At 41.6% G+C, this 19,285-nt stretch overlaps 1 protein-coding gene across 2 annotated transcripts in view; it reads right to left on the bottom strand.

Annotated features, from left to right (window-relative positions):
- The window catches only part of RUNX1 (RUNX family transcription factor 1), a 175,616-nt gene that overhangs the window by 43,799 nt on the left and 112,532 nt on the right, over positions 1-19,285 (bottom strand). For both annotated transcript variants that reach the window (XM_083500217.1, XM_083500218.1), the window contains exon 5: positions 8,714-8,818. In XM_083500217.1, the coding sequence (XP_083356343.1) occupies positions 8,714-8,818 (105 nt within the window). The remainder of the gene's footprint in view (positions 1-8,713; positions 8,819-19,285) is intronic.

The raw sequence follows: 19,285 nt of genomic DNA, 5'->3' as shown, positions 1-19,285 counted from the left end.
TTTAGAAATAGTGGCTTACTTCATAAGTTCTTGTTTGGAGATAAGCCTGCCCACTGAAGTACCATATTGGCCCGAATATAAGCCACACTTTCCCCACAAATTCTGACCGTGAAAAGTTAAAGTGCGGCTCAAATTTGTGACCTTACAAAAATTGGCTTTTACGGGACTTCTGGTGAGGCAAGATGGTGGGCAGTGCATAGCTCCTAGGACCACCAGCACAACACAATTTTAAGGGAGCGGCTTATATTAGGGTATTGTATTTTTTTTCTCCGCCCCCCCCCCCCCCAGTTTTAAAGATGAGGCTTATTTGCTGGTGCGGCTTATATTCGGGCCAATACGGTAAAAGTAATGTAAAACAGGCACATAGGAATTCTTTTTAAAATAACTTTTAAAGCGGACTAATGCCAGCGAGAATGTGAAGGGTTTAGGAAAAACCTTCCCTTATTTACATGTTCTATCTTCCAGCACTCACCAAAAACAAGTTTGTTTGAGGACACGCAAAAGCAAAGTAAGTGCGGAAGAAGCAGTCTGTTAAGAAAACACTTAAATGAGGAGAGCCAGATGTCTCAAGGGAAGGGTGCTGCTTTCCTTGCTCCTAATACATTAAACTTGTGCTTCAGAGTTTGCAAAGGGGACCATTACTGCCATGGGGGGGGGGGGGAATTAATCTGGCAAAAAGCATTGAGAATTTCTCCCCTCAGCTCTGATTGACTGGTGATTCTGGGGTGCCTTTTCAATCGCCTTTGGTGTGAAGCATGCTTGCTAGCATCACTTGAGGGGTTATTTTTGTAATAAATGTATTCTTTTTACCAGAGCATTAGAAAAAGCGTGCCTCATAGGAGCCAACCCCTAGGGGCTGAAATCTCTTTGCCCCCCCCCCAATAAAATATTCGAGAGGCATTGCCATTCAAATAGTGCACAGCATCATGTGATCGATTATGCAGGGCGGGGCTTACCTAACTAGGTATATTTGGCATTTCTGGATCTCTCGTTCCACCTCTATCTGCTGAGATAAATGGAGACTGTTTAAGTCTCCCGGGCAGAAACTGTATTCACTTTGTCATATTGTGCCTAGTGTTGCATTGACATTAGAGATACTTGAAGATTTTGCTTGAACCCCATTTTTAAGCAAGCTGACCTGATTTACACTTCTCAGACTAATATGTGGAACAGAACACAGGAATCTTGCACTTCTCTGAATTTTGAGACGGATTTTCAGCTTTAAAAATGTACCAAAATGCATACAAAATGTTTATTTTAAATTTAAAAGTGTTCAAAGATAATGTTAAGATACTGCATACAAAAATAATGTATATCTTGGTACATTTTTTTTGGGGGGGGGAAACCCTGTAGATTAATGCAGAAACAGGATGAAATTGATTTATGAACACATGAAATTAAAAATCTGATTTGTCCATCCCTGGTGGACACAAAGTAAATGTTAAACAGCAATAGTAGCAATAGAATATTGACAACATTCATGAGCAAGAATTCCACGCAAGAATTTAACTTAGCTTTAAGAAAGTTTTAAAATTTTTACAGACCTTCTCAATCTATGTGTACAGTTAGCAGCATTCTGCATGCAGAATGGCTGCTGTGTATACAGCTTGATTTTCTTCACAAACTGCTGGCAAACAGCTGCCCCACCTATGAAAGTCTGTCTTTACACCCAAAACAGAATCTCTGGATCATGGCCACTGAAGTCAGTCACTATAGTAAATTTGTAACGGGGTGTTCCCAGAAATATAATGAACCCATTTCATTTCCAAACTGTCTTTCGAGAGTTAAAAACAGGCACTAGTAACTAAAGCGACTCACTCTACCAATGAAAAGGCCCTCTATGCCATTGCTCATGCCCTGAGTCATCAAAACTTTGCTTAACAAATGGGGTGGTGGAAGGAAAAGTGGATTTTCCCTTGCTTGAATGTTTACTCTTACAACGTGAACCAAAATAACCCACTTGTGATAAAATGAGCAACTCCCCCTGCCTCTGAAATAAACATCTCTGCATGTCGAAACTGGAATGGCTTAGTATTCCCCCCCCCCTTTAACTTCCTTAACAGTCTCTCCATTGTACTAACAGTTTGTTACATACAAGTATTCTTGCAGTTCCCTGCACCCTCTCATGTCGTCCATGGTGCTGCATAGTCTTACGCATGCTATGCTGTTTGCTTCCTCCTTTTCCTTTGCAGCTTGCAAAGAGATATAGTAAGCTACTATATAGTGCTTTGCATGCAGAGTGTCTGAGAAGTTTCCAAACTGCACACAGGCAGATTATTCTTCCCCTTGTTTTCTTTGGCTTGATGCGAACAGCACAGAATGAGTCAAACAGTATTAACTTTCAACAGTGAAGTGGTGTGGTCAACCAAAACTGTCAGCAGCTCGATCGAAAAGATACAGCCAGCAGGTAACAAAAACCAGCCCAGAATGCCACATACATGTATGTGTAGTAGTAGCAGTAGTAGGTTCAAAAGCCATAACTTTTATATTTAGATGGCATTACTAATTTTCATTTTGTCAATACATAAACATCTTACAATTTCTGACCCATCTGTCTTAGAGGCCTATGAGATTAGTCTTTTGGAAGATCCATGTCATACATCTGAAGAACACGCAATGCACATTCAAAGCACGTGACTCCCCCCCCCCAAAAAAAAATTGAATTATGGAAACCGTGTCATGAACTGGCAGGATTACTGGAAGGAGGAAGAGGATCCAATTGAGGGGTGATTTGGGACTGGGAGACACCGGGGCAAACTGGGGATGGAGAACGAAGTACTCACACGGTGATGGAGGATAGTGAGGGGATGGCAGTCAGTGTACAGGAACCAGAGCAGCAGAAGCCTTCACCAGAGCCAGAAGGGCCCCTGTCTCCATAAACATGGCAGGCTCTGAGTCATAGGGAGCAGTGGAAGGGGTGCTCTAGGAGGCAAGGACTCACAGCTCCCTAACTGGCCAAGTGGGGCTAGTTAGCTCTGGGAGGCGGTGTGTGATTCCTCAGCTGGAATAGACTCAGAACAGGTGAGGGCCGCATACCTCGTCAAGCCCAGATGCTGTAATCAGCATGCATCGTATAAAAGGGAAGCAGAGCTGAGGGGCTGTGTCTGCTCAACTGCTCAGGTTGATGGACCTTGGCTTGAACGCTCCTGGACAACCATGGGACTGTGCTTTGGCGTTGACTTTGGACTGGGTTTCCTGATTACTGTTGACCCTGGACTGCATTTTCTGGACTTTGCTGATGTGGATTGACCCTGGACCCTGTTTCCTGACTGTTGAGTTTTGGACTTGACATACTGACTTGCCACCAGGCAGGCCAGGGGCTCAGGACACCCCACCTCACAGCGCTACCATCCCTGACATCCTTAACAAATTACAGTTCCTAGTATTCTTTGGGGGAAGACATGCACTTTAAATGTGTGGTGCAGATCTACCCCTTCCAAGCTTATTTCAGAGTGCTGCTGCAGCTGCTCTATAAAGCCCCCAGTGGCCTGACTACCTGCATTCCCATGTTCCACCATGAAGGCAAAAGAAAGAGAAATGCAAATTGAGAGGCAAAAACTAACAATAAGGTGGCGAAAATAGGTCCCCTCTGGTAGCAATCCAAGCTGTGTAATCTTACACCTTCTCTTCCCCACCCCCACCTGCTACAACCCTTACCCATTTGCTCCCACAAAGTTTCTTTGTCTGCAGTTCCTGTATTTGAGCCAGGGTGTTTACTCACTGGCTGCCAGTGAGGGAAGCACTGAGGACAGAGAAACACTCTTTCCATTCTGTGGTGCTACAGCTACCTACTCAAAATGGGAGGAGCCATTTCGGGAAAGGGCTTATGAATCTTCTTAATGCCGAGCACACACTGGAGAAGACATTATTCAAGGAGTTCAGATCTCAGTGCACAGAGGCTTGCTGCTTTTTATTTTACTGAGTCCTGCCCTTTTGATAGGAAGGGTGTGTGTGTGTGTGTGTGTGTGTGTGTGTGTGTATCAGTATCAGTGGTTGAGAGAGGATCCCCTCTTCTCCTTGCCCAATGAACAGTGCTGTCAGTTCAGATCACTGTTGGTGGGGTTTTCACATAGTGGCACTTTGTACTAACACACACACCCACACACCCACCCACACACCCCCACACACACCCTGCAGAACTGATAATCAATTCAATGCACATACCACCACAAGCTGCAGGTGGCAGGTACATACGTAGTTCTTTCCCCACACCTCTCTTGGGCACCCTCAGTAGGACACATCTCTGAGTAGAAATTTGGTCATGGCTTGATTTCCATAAGAAAAAAAAAATAATGGATCATAGGTTTATAATTGTAGTGTTTAAAACAGGCTTCCTCAAACTCAGCTCTCCAGATGTTTCGAGACTACAATTCCCATCATCCCTGACCAGCTAGGGATCATTGGAGTTGTAGGCCAAAAACATCTGGAGGGCCGATTTTGAGGAAGCCTGGTTTAAAACAATAAGAACATGAGAGCCCTCCTGGAGCAAACCAAAAGCTTATTCTAGTTCAACATTCTGTTCCCACAATCGCCAACTAGAAATCTATGGAAGCCTCACAAGCACTACATGAGATCAGAAGTTCTCTCCCACTCATGATCCTCAGCAAACTGTATTCTGAGATAATCTGCCTCTGATACTGGGCTAGCACTAGCAGCTATTGATAGCCTTATCCTCAAATGGCAGAGAAGCATTTAAAGACACACTCAAAAGAGAGAAAATACATTATTTGTTCATTGAAAAATACAATAACTGAAATAGCCTTGGGGAAAGTAGCTAATTTAAGAATCCTTGTACGTCTACTACATTTCTTGATCTAGGTAATGATTTTCTTCAAAGAACTGGCTCATAGAAAAGCAACTTTGGTTTGTGATTCATAAGCTCACCACCATGGAAAATAACCTTTTAAGTCTTTTTGGCAAACGCTCCACCAGAATTTATTTAATGAATGCAAGTTTCAGATGCCTCTACAATGGAAAATAAAAGATATCATAAATTGAATGTTCGTTTTAGAAACCATAAAGTAAGATCTCTATCATTGCCATCCTTATTTTCTGTGTAGTTCTATATTTAGATGTGTTTCACCGAGGAAAGAAAATAGGCTGCTAATGGATAACTATTACTGATTTCAAAATATTAGTAATCTCAGTGTCACTTCAGTCTTTCTTCCCCAAATATTTTAAAGCTCAAGTGCTTCCTAAAAACTACGCAGTTGGGTGTTGTTGTTTTTTGGGGGGAGTAATATTTATTTCATAAGACTATATACTTACTACATTTAATATATTTTATATAAGAATTGGTAGGTAACTTTTTTGGTTCTGGTCTTTATCAATCTTCCATACTGCAGAACAATTTTGACAGTTGGGTGGGTGCAACCCACCTGTCCATCACATGACAAGATTTCATATCCTTGTGTGAAAATCCACTTGGGAGTCAAAGTACAAAGTGTGTTCATTGCTTTGTAAGAAGCCCCATGCTGCTTTTAAAAATATGAAATCTTATAAGTTGACATTCTTGGTAGCGCAAAGCTTGGTTTGCCAAGAAGACAGCTAGCACGATGGGCCCAGAAGGGATATAATTTTACTGTATTTCTTGGACAATCTCTCCTAATAAATCTATACCTGGTATAGAATGTATAAGAGCTCCTAGAATATATAGATAGAAACGTGCCTATTCTCTCTCTCTCTCTCTCTCTCTCTCTCTCTCTCTCTCTCTCTCACACACACACACACACACACACAGTTGTAGCAGCAGCAGCAGTATTAACAGGATGGATCCATACTAAGTTAATCATGCTTTATTCCAATTCAAATCAATAGAGCAAGTTGTCATGATTTTAATGGAACTGAAGTGTGAATAACACTGTCTGGATCCAATCCAATAATTACAAGGTACTTGGAGGATGTAGAGCCACTCTTTGAGACCCCCCTGCTCATTTGGAGACCCTCATTTTTAGACCAGCTATTAATTTCACTCCTATGGCATTCCTGTATTTTTTAGGTAATGTCTTCCAGTGGTAGTACTAATGGGTTTATCACAGAAGAAGGGGTGTGCACATGAAAGCTATGAGGAAGTGTGGATTTCCAGGCAACAACAAGAAAAGCAGGTGTTTGTTTTGTCAATGCTGTATAAGCACTACTAGGCCTAATTCATCACTAGCTGAACCTAGGATCCAATTTTATGGATAGTCTTCTGTAAGCAGGATAGCTATTGCTGAGGAAACTCTAAGAGGTGGTACAAGCATGCTGGTCAGACTGAAGCAGACCAGCTCTGGAAAAGAGAAGGGATGCTGCTACTCCTAACCCTCTTCCCTTCATCAAGGAGCTCACAACAGGTACCCAGTGATGCACCGGATGTGCCTGTAGCACAACCTGTGCAGATGACGGGTCACCCATCCCTTGCCCAGTAATTATACTGTTGCTGCAACTTGAGTTTGATGGGGGTAAGTGGGAGGTGTCTCCACAAGGGCTTGCATATATGCTCCAGGACTGGAAAGGTGATAGGAAATTGTTTTTAAAGGTGGGGTAATATTACTGATTGGGGGACAGATATATAGCTCAGTATTTGTAAGCCATTCATAATCATTCCATCCGCTTTGTCTAAAGACCAGCTCGATCAGGTACCGCCTGAACTGTGCCAGTTGGTCATTATAAAAGCTGTTTAAGAATTAGTACCTAAGTTTTATCCCCCCCTTCCTTCCCTGCCTCGTGTGTGTGTGTGTGTGTGTGTGTGTGTGTGTGTTAAGATTGTAATCCTATGGATAGGGACTGTCTGGTTTTAATTGACTGTATGCAAGCAACTCTGGGAGGTTGTTTTGGGTGTGGAGCAGTGTACAAATGCTCTAAAGAAATATAAAAATAATAAGTGACGTTGTAAGCATGAAGCCATGACACTACTGCAGTCAAAAACACACACATAAGTATCTAGCAGGGTTGGGGCAGGGTACTGCATGTTTAAGGCAAATAAATATCATTGCATTTTGCTTGGAAAATACAATGTTGCACTATGAGACTTAATTTTAAAAACATCCTCTAGATTACATATACAGTTGCGTAGTCCAAATGCAGACAAACACTTAGATGGAAACTGCATGAAAAGAAAGAGGAAATATTCATCAGTCTGAAGCTAGCAAGATGAACTAGTAAAAACGAAACCGATGAAGAACATTATATATCAGGTCTTCACAGGTCTGTTAAAGTCGGTGCCAGTGCTCTTTCAGTATTAGTGATTGCCACGATTTCACACAAAGGGTTGTTTTTTTTAATGTACAGAATTGATTTGGAACTCAATCCTAACTTGTAATGCTCTCCCTCCCACGGGCACTTGTTTCTATGCTCTTCCCGTTTTGACTTCTGCTACAGCCACACTGCCTCTGCCAAATGTGTGTGTGCGTGTGGCGGGGTGGGGAATAAGAAGAAACCACAAACCTCAGCATACAAGAGGATATTTCAATACAAATATGAGTATTCTACAGTAAAGTTAATTATTGCCTTGGGCAATGAGAAGGGAACGTATTGCATTAGTTCAGCAACAAGGTGGCTTTGGGGTGGGGAATTTCCCCTCCTGAACACACTGTGCTCATGTGAGTATTTTGAATTTATCCCTGGAGATACCATATATTGTTTGCTCATTCTTAATTGTTAAAAATGAAAAAAAAAATATGGCAGTCACTTGACTGAAGATCTGCGCCTCAGCGGAATAAATTCCAACTGCCTGCTTGAAGTGTTGCCTTCAAGAATTACTCTTTTCTTAAGCTGCAAACCGGCATGAGATACAATAAGCTGCACACAAGAGCAACTGGTTGCCGTTTTTCTGCCTCCCCCACCCCTTTCACCTCTGTTCCATCTGCCAGCTTTGAGGGGAATGGGGGGGGGGGAGTCTGAACAGGGCTATTTTGTTTCTAAAATTAAAATTCCAAAGTGAGTAAGAAATGCTGAAGAATATGCATGGTGTGTTTGAAATCCCACATCCTTTGTCAATTTCTGCATCTACTATCCCTGTTCATTCTCTTCAAAAAGGCATTTCAACTGTCTCTTTCCAAATCAATAGCCATGCAAAACAGATCCCTAGGGGAGCCCCCTTCCCCCGCAGTGAAATTCTGCTTTAAAATAGTGTAACTTCCTAGCTAACTGATTTCCCCAAACCATATAGCTAGAGATCTAAAATGCAGCCAGTCAGATTTAACAGTGCAGTTTTTACACATGTTCGCTTGGAAATAAGACTCCATCTCCCAAATAACTTCATCTAGCAGGGGCAGGGAACTTTTTCCAGTCTGAGGGGCATATTTCCTTTGGGGAATCTTCTGGAGGTTACATGCCAGTGAGGGAAGGCAGGGCCAGAGGAAAAAGTGGGCGGGGCAACAAATGAAAAATTTTGGCTGCACCTCCAGGAAACAAAAGGCATTTTCAGTGTTAGAAGGCACATTCTAGCCAGGCAGAAACACTCAAGGGGAGTGTGAAGTAAGGCCAGTGAAAGGAATGGCCTGGGGAGAGGAGCTCGGGCTGGGGAGGGGATTTAATCCCAAGAGCCTGAGATAAAGGTTTGAAGGACTGCAGTTGGCCCAAGACCCCCACCCAGGTACACAGGAGTGCAGCCTTAGTAAATTTTATTGTAAGATCAGATTCAAAGTTTATTAAATAGAATGGGGTGTGTGTGTGCGCCTTCATTCTATTTCTGTGTCTTTAGGTTAGGACTTCATGTTATCTGAATACTTACTTCTTGGTTCTCGAGGCCCATCCACTGTGATCTTGATGGCTCTGTGGTACGTGGCTACTTGTGGAGGATTTGTGAAGACTGTGATGGTCAAAGTGAAGCTCTTCCCTGAAACAGAAAAGGACATTTACTTTTACACCTGATTCATATTAGTCACCCTTGAGCTATAAAAACATTGAAAACTATTTGATGTATCGGTGAACATATTCAATTTAACTTAACTGACACGAAAGCTTGAAAGAACATTCAAATTAGCAGGTGCGGGTATGACTGATTGATTAAAATAAATAAATAAATAAAATACAGTAAATAATGTATTTCATTAAAAAGGTTCAGCAAGTTCAAAAATAAAATAAAATGCTATCAAACAGCAGATGCCTCAGTTTCTTACACCAAATCTGTTTTGTGTTTTTTTGTGGTTTACTCCAGAAAGTCAGTTTCCTATGAATTGCAATGTTGAAAGAAAATGTTCCATTAAAAAAAAACTAGGTAAAAAGTTTTATTTAAAATAATACAGGGTGGAATCCAATTGTTTCCCTTGTATTTATGGTAAGAAGGCCTTTTGATCCAGCAAATACCTCCATTAAGAAGAAAGCAGGGTAGGCAATGTTTGCCAGCTTGCATTTCCCCACACTGTCTTCCACCCTGTTCCATGCAGACAATTTTCTAGGATTTTGGGTCCTGCGGGATCAAAAGCTCTTCCATGACAACCAGGACAGCAGTGAGATTCCATCCACAGAAAACTGATCTGTGGTTACGATTTGTGGTTACAATATGGCAGAGCAAACCAAGGAAGACCCTATTTCATGTTTACAGAAGACTACCTTTTAACCACAAACTAAATAAACCACAAGACCACAAAGGCACACACCTATATGTGTCACTTGTTGCTTACTGATAATTCTGTTTGATGGACTTTTTTTGAAGTTTTTTTAATTCACTGCTTATATACTACCACATTGTTAGCTGGTGTGTAGATTTGATGACAGCTGGGACGTGGGTGGCGCTGTGGGTTAAACCACAGAGCCTAGGACTTGTCGATCAGAAGGCTGGCGGTTCGAATCCCTGCGACACGGTGAGCTCCCGTTGCTCGGTCCCTGCTCCTGCCAACCTAGCAGTTCGAAAGCACGTCAAAGTGCAAGTAGATAAATAGGTACCGCTCTGGTGGGAAGGTAAATGGTGTTTCTGTACGCTGCTCTGGTTCACCAGAAGTGGCTTAGTCATGCTGGCCACAGGCCCCGGAAGCTGTACGCCGGCTCCCTCGGCCAATAAAGCGAGATGAGCGCCGCAACCCCAGAGTCAGCCATGACTGGACCTAATGGTCAGGGGTACCTTTACCTTTACCTTTTCCTTTTTATTCACACATTGCGTATGAATGGAGTCCTAGCACAGTATGCACTGAATCCAGATATAGTGATGTGAAGAGTTGAACTCAATGGAGGTCTGTCACGCCTAACTCAAGTCTCAATCATTTCAGTGGGTCTACCCTATGAAGAAGTAGCAGTAGTAATAATAACTCCTTCAAGCCTAAAATTCAGATGGGAGTCTCTGGAGTCAATGGAAGGCTAGAAAGTGTCTAAGATCAATCTCTGCTTCATCAGTTGAGGAAGGGGGTAGTGAGGGAAGGAAAGTATCTCCACCACTGCTGTTGAAATAGTGGGAATAGTTTGCTCTTTGTTCATTTCAATTTTTAAGAGATAAAGACCTAATTTAAGACCAATTTACTAAAAACTTCCTTTGGCTTGATGCCTGGGGCAAACTGAATAAGGTTCTATGTTAGTATATTTAATCCTGTACCTGGCAAGTCTGGCAAGTCTATTCTCATTGTCTCACCGCATAAGTTACCATTTATGTAACATTTGTAAAGCCAAAGGCCCAGGCCACAGCAGCGTGCCCAGAATTTCCATCAAAATGATAAGTGCACACTGCACTGTGAACAAAAGTGCTTTATGAGATTTAGCTCATTTCTCCTTGTGGCAATAATGCGACATAGGTCTGCAATGTCATTTCCCTTTTACAAATGGTAGCAAGTAGTAGTCACCTTTGTGCTTATGAAAAACAATTCACTGTGGCAAATTGCAGCTGGGGGTGGGGCTGATGAGGGCTGCATTCCCCCAGGGCAAATTTGTCAAGGGGGCACATGCCAGCAATAGCTGAAATATTCTGGATTAACTAATTCTGGATAAAGACCATCCTGCTTTGGTCTTCAACATGGCTACCTCAGATTAGAATTCCCAGTCCCTATGCAGGTCTCGTGCATCTAGCAATCTAGGGGCTGGAAGAGTGAAGCAGCTTCGGGAGGCATCAGGGGAGGCAGAGTGCGGCCTCTAGGTTAACAGGCTACCCACCTGTGAATTACAGTGTGTACATTTATTTCATATCTTTATAGACTGCTTATTACCAAAACATATAAGTGGTATACAAATGCTAGATAGATAGATAGATAGATAGATAGATAGATAGATAGATAGTGTGTGTGTGCATGAGCTTTGGTAACAGGCTTAGCCATTTTCTCAACAAGGTTTCTTCAGCTGCCCACACATCATACGTTTAACTACATGGATTCCCCTGAAAAATTCTGTGACATATACTTTACCCTCACGGAGCTACAATTCCAAGCACCCTCTTAACCAAGTTCCCAGGAATTGAGTGCTTTAAAATAGAGATTATGCCAAACTGGCACCCTTGCACAAAATACTGTGCAAAACAGAAAAGGGACAGGGGAGCATTAGACCTCACACAGAGCTGTGAGGTGAATGAACATTAATGTAAACAAGCAGAATAGCTTCCTGGAGTGAGGCATTTGCAACATTTCTGTTACAAAATGTAGCCAGATGTCTGTTCCCCTTCTGAGAGCCAGATTAGATGTGATGTTTGTCCTGATATGCTTGATTTTTAAATCAAGGAAGCAGCTTTAACTTTTTGGACCCATTACAGTTGTGATCAGAATTGCCTCTCTGTGGCTGCAATTTTCAAAATCTCCCAATGGCACCAATCAAAGCTTTCCTCCTATTGTGAATTTAAGGATGGAGGATTCAGATCTACCACATAAAATGGCTATTAAAAAAACCCCCCAGAGATGCCACAGACTTTTTATTTCCTGAAATTCAGATATGCTGCATGATGATACTATTTGTCAAATGTTTATTAATTTCACTAATCCACGTTTAAGGCATGTGCAGCAGTCCTAATCCATGGATGTTTACTCAGAAGGAAGTGCCACCATTCAGTGTAGCTTATCCCCAAGTAAGCATGCAGGTAGAAATCAGTTGTATGTTTTAATGATCACTCAGGAATCTTCCCTGCTTCTAGCAGTGCACATTGCCACTTATACGTCTACCAATTTAAATGTTGCAACATCATCTCCAGCTGGTGCAGGAAAGACATTCTCTCACTTGACCACCTCAGATGTTAGCCTACACTGTCCTGTGTCTAGACTATGATGCAACCTCATCGTGACATTGTTGGTGGCAGTTAGAGTATGTAAACTCCCTGTGCTGGAACCTGTTTCATCTGCAATGTGGAATCATGCTGGAAAGTGTCTCCTTGACTTATTCGCTGGATGTTGCCATTACTTGAGTCTGAGATGAGTCTGAGATGAGTGAAGACCTCCGGGCCTCCAGGTTAATTTCTGGAGCAAGGAGGAACGACTCTTTGCAAACTCTCTTGGTTACCACTGAACAGAGTCCAATCCATTCACCCTCTTCCTGAAATCTGCATTCTGAGCACTGGCAATCTGGAATGCAGGTGGGACAAATCCTTGAGCTACATAAAAACATAGAATCATGCAGTTGTAGAGTTGGAAGGAATCCCGTCCAAATATTTTTGTTTTGTTTTAAAAATTATTTACTTAGATGTGTGTTGAGTCCCACAAATGTCTCAAAGCAACTAATTGCAATAATGCAAAAAGAAGAATGATACATTTTTAAAAAATCAATTTTGGAAGCAATGCATTAAAAATCGTTTATTATTCCTTCTTTGATTTTCGATATGTAATGAAATATAGAAAACTTAATAAAAAATATATTTTAAAAAATCATTTATTATTCCATTTATATTCTACCTTTTCTCCCATGAGCTAAAGGGGGTGTACATTGTTTTCCACCTCCCCATGTTATCCTCACAACAACCCTGCAAAACAGGCTACAGGGAGAAGCTGTGACTGGTCCAGTGAACTCCCTACAGCTGAGTGGGGAATGGTACCCTGACCTCCCTGGACCCAGGTCCGAGTCCCATATGCCAGCCAACTACACCACGCAAAAACTCACTATACCATTCACACACAAAAATAAAACACATTTTCATTCAACCACAAGATGAACCAGGACCCAAATACCTGGGAGAATAAAAATACCAGTGATGGTGCCATTGATTAAAGAACCATTAGAAGGGAGCAAGAACTGCTCATCAACAGTGCCAGGACAGCAGGCTAAGCAGGCACAGAGCTCACCTAGTAATTATTTCAATATTCATAGATAAAGATAAAAAATAGTGCACACAAATTTTATGCAAACCTGTGTCCTCCGTGGTCTTCTTTTTGGGTGGGGTGGGGGAATGCATTTTCTCTCTTTATGTAATTAGCAAGCAGCAACTTTGCACCTCCCTCCTCCACTCTCTTCTCTGATGCCACGTATAATGAATGACATGGAGCAGGGGCTTCTACTCCCTGCCTCCATTTCATTGGTTTGTGATGGTGGGAAGAAGGAAACTCAGTTTATGGTGATGGTGTCACACCATGCTTTTGTATTAATAGGTGTTGCCAGCCAGGAACAAGAGAGAGGAGGAAGATAATCAGGGTTGGTGTTTTGAGTATCCTCGGTAATATCTCATTCTGGCCCAAGTTTTCCCCATTACATTAAGGAAAGATAAGAGATATCTGGAAGCAGAACAGGAGAGATAGAAAATTCCTTTAACTTGGTGCTTCAGCCTTCACTGTGACTGCCAACTTATTAATGATATGAAAGAACAGCTACTTGGAAAAAGAATGGGGAAGTGTACTACAATATAACATTGCATCCTTTGGTAAACTGTAGCGAGGAACACCCACAAGGTTGCAGAATTTATAGACCAGCAGGGAGAGAGAAAAGAAAAACAGGCAATCCACTTCCCTTCATATTTGTTTTCATATCCTCGTTTTCATATCCTCGTTTTCTCCGACCCCCTTGCAATACAAGTCTTTAGATACACTTTTCGGACTTTGAATCCAGTGTTCAAATAGTACGTTGCTGGTTTTTACCAACACCAAAACACTCAGCCTTAATGCACACAGGGCCAAACCCTTGTCCTCTTTAGTCAGGCCTTTATGAAGGCTCCATTGTCTGGTAAAATTATGAATGATCTGTGCCTCATCTGACTCAGTCTCTGCAATCATCATTAGTTAGTCTGCAACTTTGCTGCAGGCTCCCATCCTTCCATGTACTTTTTGTTCCCTGCAGCATTACATATTTGCAGTCTGTACTTCCACATTTCTCTAGCCATACACCCACCAGTTCTCCAGCTATGAAGTAAAAGTCTTTGCTGATTGTGTAATTCCTCTGTTTTGCATGCTCGGTTTTATAGCTTCATAAGACATCTGTCTTATCTATATTAATCCTCTGTATTGGAAAATGATTTTTTTTTTAAAAAAAAGCAAGACTTGATAATTTAGGTAGACTGTTGCTTCAAGAATGAAATGTCTAGACTAGAGATGGGAAACCTCTGACCCTTCAAGTGTTCCCTGGCTCTAACTCCCATCAAGCCCTAGCCAACTTGGCCAATGGCCAGGGGTGATGGGAACTGTAGTCCAGAAACATATGGAGGGCCACAGGTTCTCCACCTCTGCTCTACGTAGTTGAAGCAATTAGAGTATCACTACAAAACAGTCCCCAAAATTTAATTTTGAATGTTTTTTTAAAAGAAATTGGAAGAAGCAATGGCAAGACTAATTCTTGCTTATGTGAGTAATTTTGTTGGAAAGAAGAAAACCCTTCCATGTGCCTGAAAATGTATCATATCTACAATATTAAAGTTTATGTGTTTCTTTCATATTGTGGTTATCACAATAGCCCTTACCTCATTTAGTGTGACCTATTTAAACCTATTTAAACCATTGTTAGGTACGGTAATAATCTGAGGAGGTATGCAATTATCGATGCTAAAAGTCGATGACAGTTTTGTCTGCTTTGCAGTTATTCTGTGACCAGTGTGTAATGTGCACTCAGTCTATAGACCCAGGATATGACTTTTTGATGATTAAAGTGCATGTTTTAAATTAAAAAACACACATTTTTCATTTGGTTACTTTCTCATTAGTGTGTGTTTCGGGTACAGTTTCGTTTCTGTACCAGGGTTGTTTCACTTCTCAGAATCACCATGCCAGCTGGGTGATACTATCCTCCTTGATCACTGCTCCAAAAGACCCCAAAGCTTCTCTCTCTCTCTCTCTCTCTCTCTCTCTCTCTCTCTCTCTCTCTCTCTCTTGCCAGTCATTCACAGAATGTAGGCAGCAGCAACTTCTATAGGGAAGCTTCCCTGATCATTTAAGGAACTTGGTAAGTCATGAACTTTTAAAATACTGCTCTGTCAACATATATGTAGTTCTTTATTTCATGCTATTCATGCATAAAAAACAAATAGGTCGCACAGTAAAAACACAGTTTGGTATATCCTGTGAGTGGCGAGCATGCTGGTGTACTAAACTGTGACAACAGAAGATGTAAGATCTGCGTGCACTGTCAATTTAAAGTGACTTTCAAGATCAACACCTTCCCATTCTTTTACTGAAGTCTTATTCATCTGACCATAAAGGTAAAGGGACCCCTGACCATTAGGTCCAGTCGTGACTGACTCTGGGGTTGCGGTGCTCATCTCCCTTATTGGCTGATGAGGTCACAGCTTCCGGGTCATGTGGCCAGCATGACTAAGCTGCTTCTGGCGAACCAGAGCAGCACACGGAAACGCCGTTTACCTTCCTGCCGGAACAATACCTATTTATCTACTTGCACTTTGACGTGCATTCGAACTGCTAGGTTGGCAGGAGCTGGAACCGAGCAATGGGAGCTCACCCTCTTGCGGGGATTTGAACCACCGACCTTCTGATCAGCAAGTCCTAGGCTCTGTGGTTTAACCCATAGCGCCACCCGCGTCCCTTTTCATCTGACCATACTTCCTCACAATTATTGTTAATGCCACTCATCCCCAGAGACTCAGATCCTGAAAATACTGGGGGGCAAAGTCTGGGAACTAGAGTAGTGCCTGGCAGAGAGGGACCTGGTAGAACAGGTGTTTTAGGAAGGGGAACAGAAGCCGGAAACTGGCTTGGGAAGATCTTGACAATGCCTGGGTACCTCCTGATGGAGCTTTATGTAAAAGGGGTGGCTGAGCAGAGCAAAAGTCAAACAGGGGCAGGACAGTGGCAAGGGGAAGCTTATCTACTTGATACTCTCACTCAACATGGAGATGTACTTATTCCCCTGAAGGCTAAAAGCCTGAAACTTCAGGCCAAAACCTAGGGCAATCTCAACTCCTGCTTTCAAGAGTAGGACAGGTCCTGCAAAGTAGGAAGGTGACTCTTCCTAGATTTGCATGCTAGAAACGCGTCAGGAAGCACAGTGCAAGTGAGACTCTGCTTCTTGGTTGCAAGTGAAAGGACTATGTGGGGTTTTCCACATCATGATAAACTGTGGCCCTCTTTTCTTTGTAGGATTTCTGCTTTCCACAGAGAAGAATATTATGAGCATGTCTCCATTTCTTCCTAACTCTGGCCCTTAGAGAAAAAGAAGCCTTCCGTCATTGAACGTCTTCTCAGCTTTCCTTAGATGAAAGGAAGCTCAATGTAGCTGTGGGGTTTTTTTAAGAGCTTCTGTTTGTTCTCTTGTACATCCACAATTAATATGACCAAGGTCTGTAGTCCAGAATCATGGTGGAGAGGTGGAAATCATAAAGGCTGCATTGAAGCATTAACTATCACTCTAGTAGATGGCACCACTGCTTACAATGCAATACTAAACATGATAAGATATAAGGCTACTTTTACCTAACTTTAGATATCTTGGGTTGATGAAAGGCATAAACGATAATAAATAAATAAATAAATAAATAAATAAATAAATAAATAAATGGACCTTTCACCTGCAGAGACCCCTGTGTGCTGTGCAAAGGCATGTGTATGGCAAATATGAGAGAGGGTTAAGAAGGATGGTGAAAACCAGAAGAGAGTGGGGAAAGACTGCCAACTTTAATAAACAACATCCCATATAAAACAATTATTTTAGGAATAGCGTCTTTGGCTAAAAGCCTCATGCTTTTAAGGATTAGTTGATGCTTTTAAATAAAACCAGCTCTTAATGGAGAAGCAGAGCAGCCTCTGACTACAAGCGGAGCTGCTTCTATAAGACAGTGATAATAAAATTCTTATAAGCATGGGTGGAGACACTAATTACAGCACAGGAGGAATGTAATGCTGTTGGGTGCCCTACTACACCTCAAGAGCACAATAGCCATACAAAAGGATTATGCAGCTTTATTGTTACTGTGTAATGCCTACTGTGAAAATATTATTGAAGGGTGGAAGGCATGAGAATGATTCAGACATATTTGCATGATATTAATGTCTGACAAGAAGATGGAAAGATTAACTTACAGAGGAGTCACTATTTCCATGCAGAGAGTGCTGGTACCAGTTTAACTTCCTTATTTCCAGCCAGACACTGGATTTCGCATCAAGAGGCCTGTTCGCTCCTCCAGAACTTAAAGTGATCTTCAAGTCTCCAGCCATTTATACTGTGTTTATCCTTTCAGATGAGAACTAGCTCAACAGTTAATAGTTTTCATGCAAAATATATTCTCCAGAAAGTGAACTTTGAATACTTGTTTTCTTTGTTTTGAAGCATCTATGAAGAAGAAGATACTCTTGGATTTGTTGTGCTAGGGTGATGGTAACAGAGGTGGATTTAGGAGAATGTGACTGGTCTGGCTGCACTGGGCACAGAGCCTGGGGGGCACAATTGTTATTTAGAATGGAGTGTGAGAGGCTGGGGGCGCTGAATTTTGGTGTTGCACCCTGCTGAAATTTGAGACCCCAAAGTTTGCCACTGATGGTGATAAATCTCCTTTAATTGTACAAGTCTAAATGTGTGCTTTGCAGGCCCTTTCTGCCTCTGGGCCTTTGGAATCTTGTGGCCTCCTCTGACTGTGGATTCCATGGCCAGCTACTGAGACTGGCTTTCAAACTCTGTCACACAACAAGGTTAGAGGCACTTATCACTATGGGTTTCATAGTCACGGAGCAAACGATGAAGACAATACATAAAAACCCAAAGAAAAATATAGCTTTGTTTCACATTAAAAGTCTGAAATAACTCTCCTGCTTGAACATAACATTCTCAAACACAATTTTATTTTCCTTAAAATGAGCAAAATGTTAATGATACCTTGCTATATATATTTTTTAAAGTACTTCATCAGCAGATAGTTGCTGTTGCTGAATTACATGGTTCTCCTTCTTTTCCTTAAAACAAAAACTGTTCAACTGATTGCAAATGAACCCAGGTCTTTGCAAAGAAGTACAAGATGCTTAACTAAAAGGTTGCATGTTATCCTACCCTATCAAAATACTAATTCTTCTTTTTTAAAAAATCATAATGGCCCTATTTTTAACTACAGGTCAGCATTTGTTTTTCCCAGGCAGCTTGGTGCTAAAAGATGAGTTTACCAAAATGTGGATCAAAACTCGAATCAAAAGGAGCTGTCAGCCAGCATTGCTCAAGCTGAATATGTCAGCTACTGAGTCAGTGAGGTAACCTGGGCTGCCATAAACAGAGCCTGCTAAGCTGAGCTACGCTTCTGTGATAACGTAAAATACAAAAACAGCTGCAAGATAGCGCACCGACTCATCCTCATAAGCCTCAGTGAAAACAAAATGTGCAAGCACCGCTCAGCACAACCAAAAACAAGGATATTTATTGTTATTAGAATTAGGGCAGTGGCTCAACATTTGGCGCAATATTTGTTTACCACTCTCATATGCCCAGAGACAGGAAGCTCCAAAGAAGAAAAAATAACTTTCCCAAAACCATTTCATGATTAAGATTCGCACAGTTGCAGCCAGCAGTTCTGAAGACTAAGGTCACAAAATGTGCCTTATTAAGAGAATTCATGTGGTAGGAATACTGAAATAAATCTTGACTTGTAACTATAACCCTTGTATTTACATTTTAGAGGAAAATAGTTGTACGCACCCACAATAGCTCTGACATACTGGACTGTCAAAGGAAAAATTAATTATATAGATGCTGACACTTGAACGCTGTACAGCCTTTTAAATAATATCATACAATCACATACACAAAAATTTAAAAAAATACCTGTTTAAAGAGGTTCAAATGTATTCAAAGTAAGGAGTTACGGTAAGAGACACTGCTTATATTATTGCATTTGAGACATACACAGATCATTTTTGTAAAATGCCATAAAGAAATCTAATCGTCTCCTATTATTTTTCTCCTTGCTGATGCTTTTTAGTTGAAGGTTCATCTTTGTGGATCAGATTTAAATAACAGAATGCTTGTGAGCTGGCAAGAGGCACACAAACCACAT

The sequence above is a fragment of the Podarcis liolepis genome (genome assembly GCF_965112155.1).
Source record: "Podarcis liolepis genome assembly, chromosome: 4".
Taxonomy (NCBI): domain Eukaryota; kingdom Metazoa; phylum Chordata; class Lepidosauria; order Squamata; family Lacertidae; genus Podarcis; species Podarcis liolepis.
The sequence above is the reverse complement of the archived record's forward strand: the minus strand, read 5'-3'. Positions and strand labels throughout refer to the sequence as shown.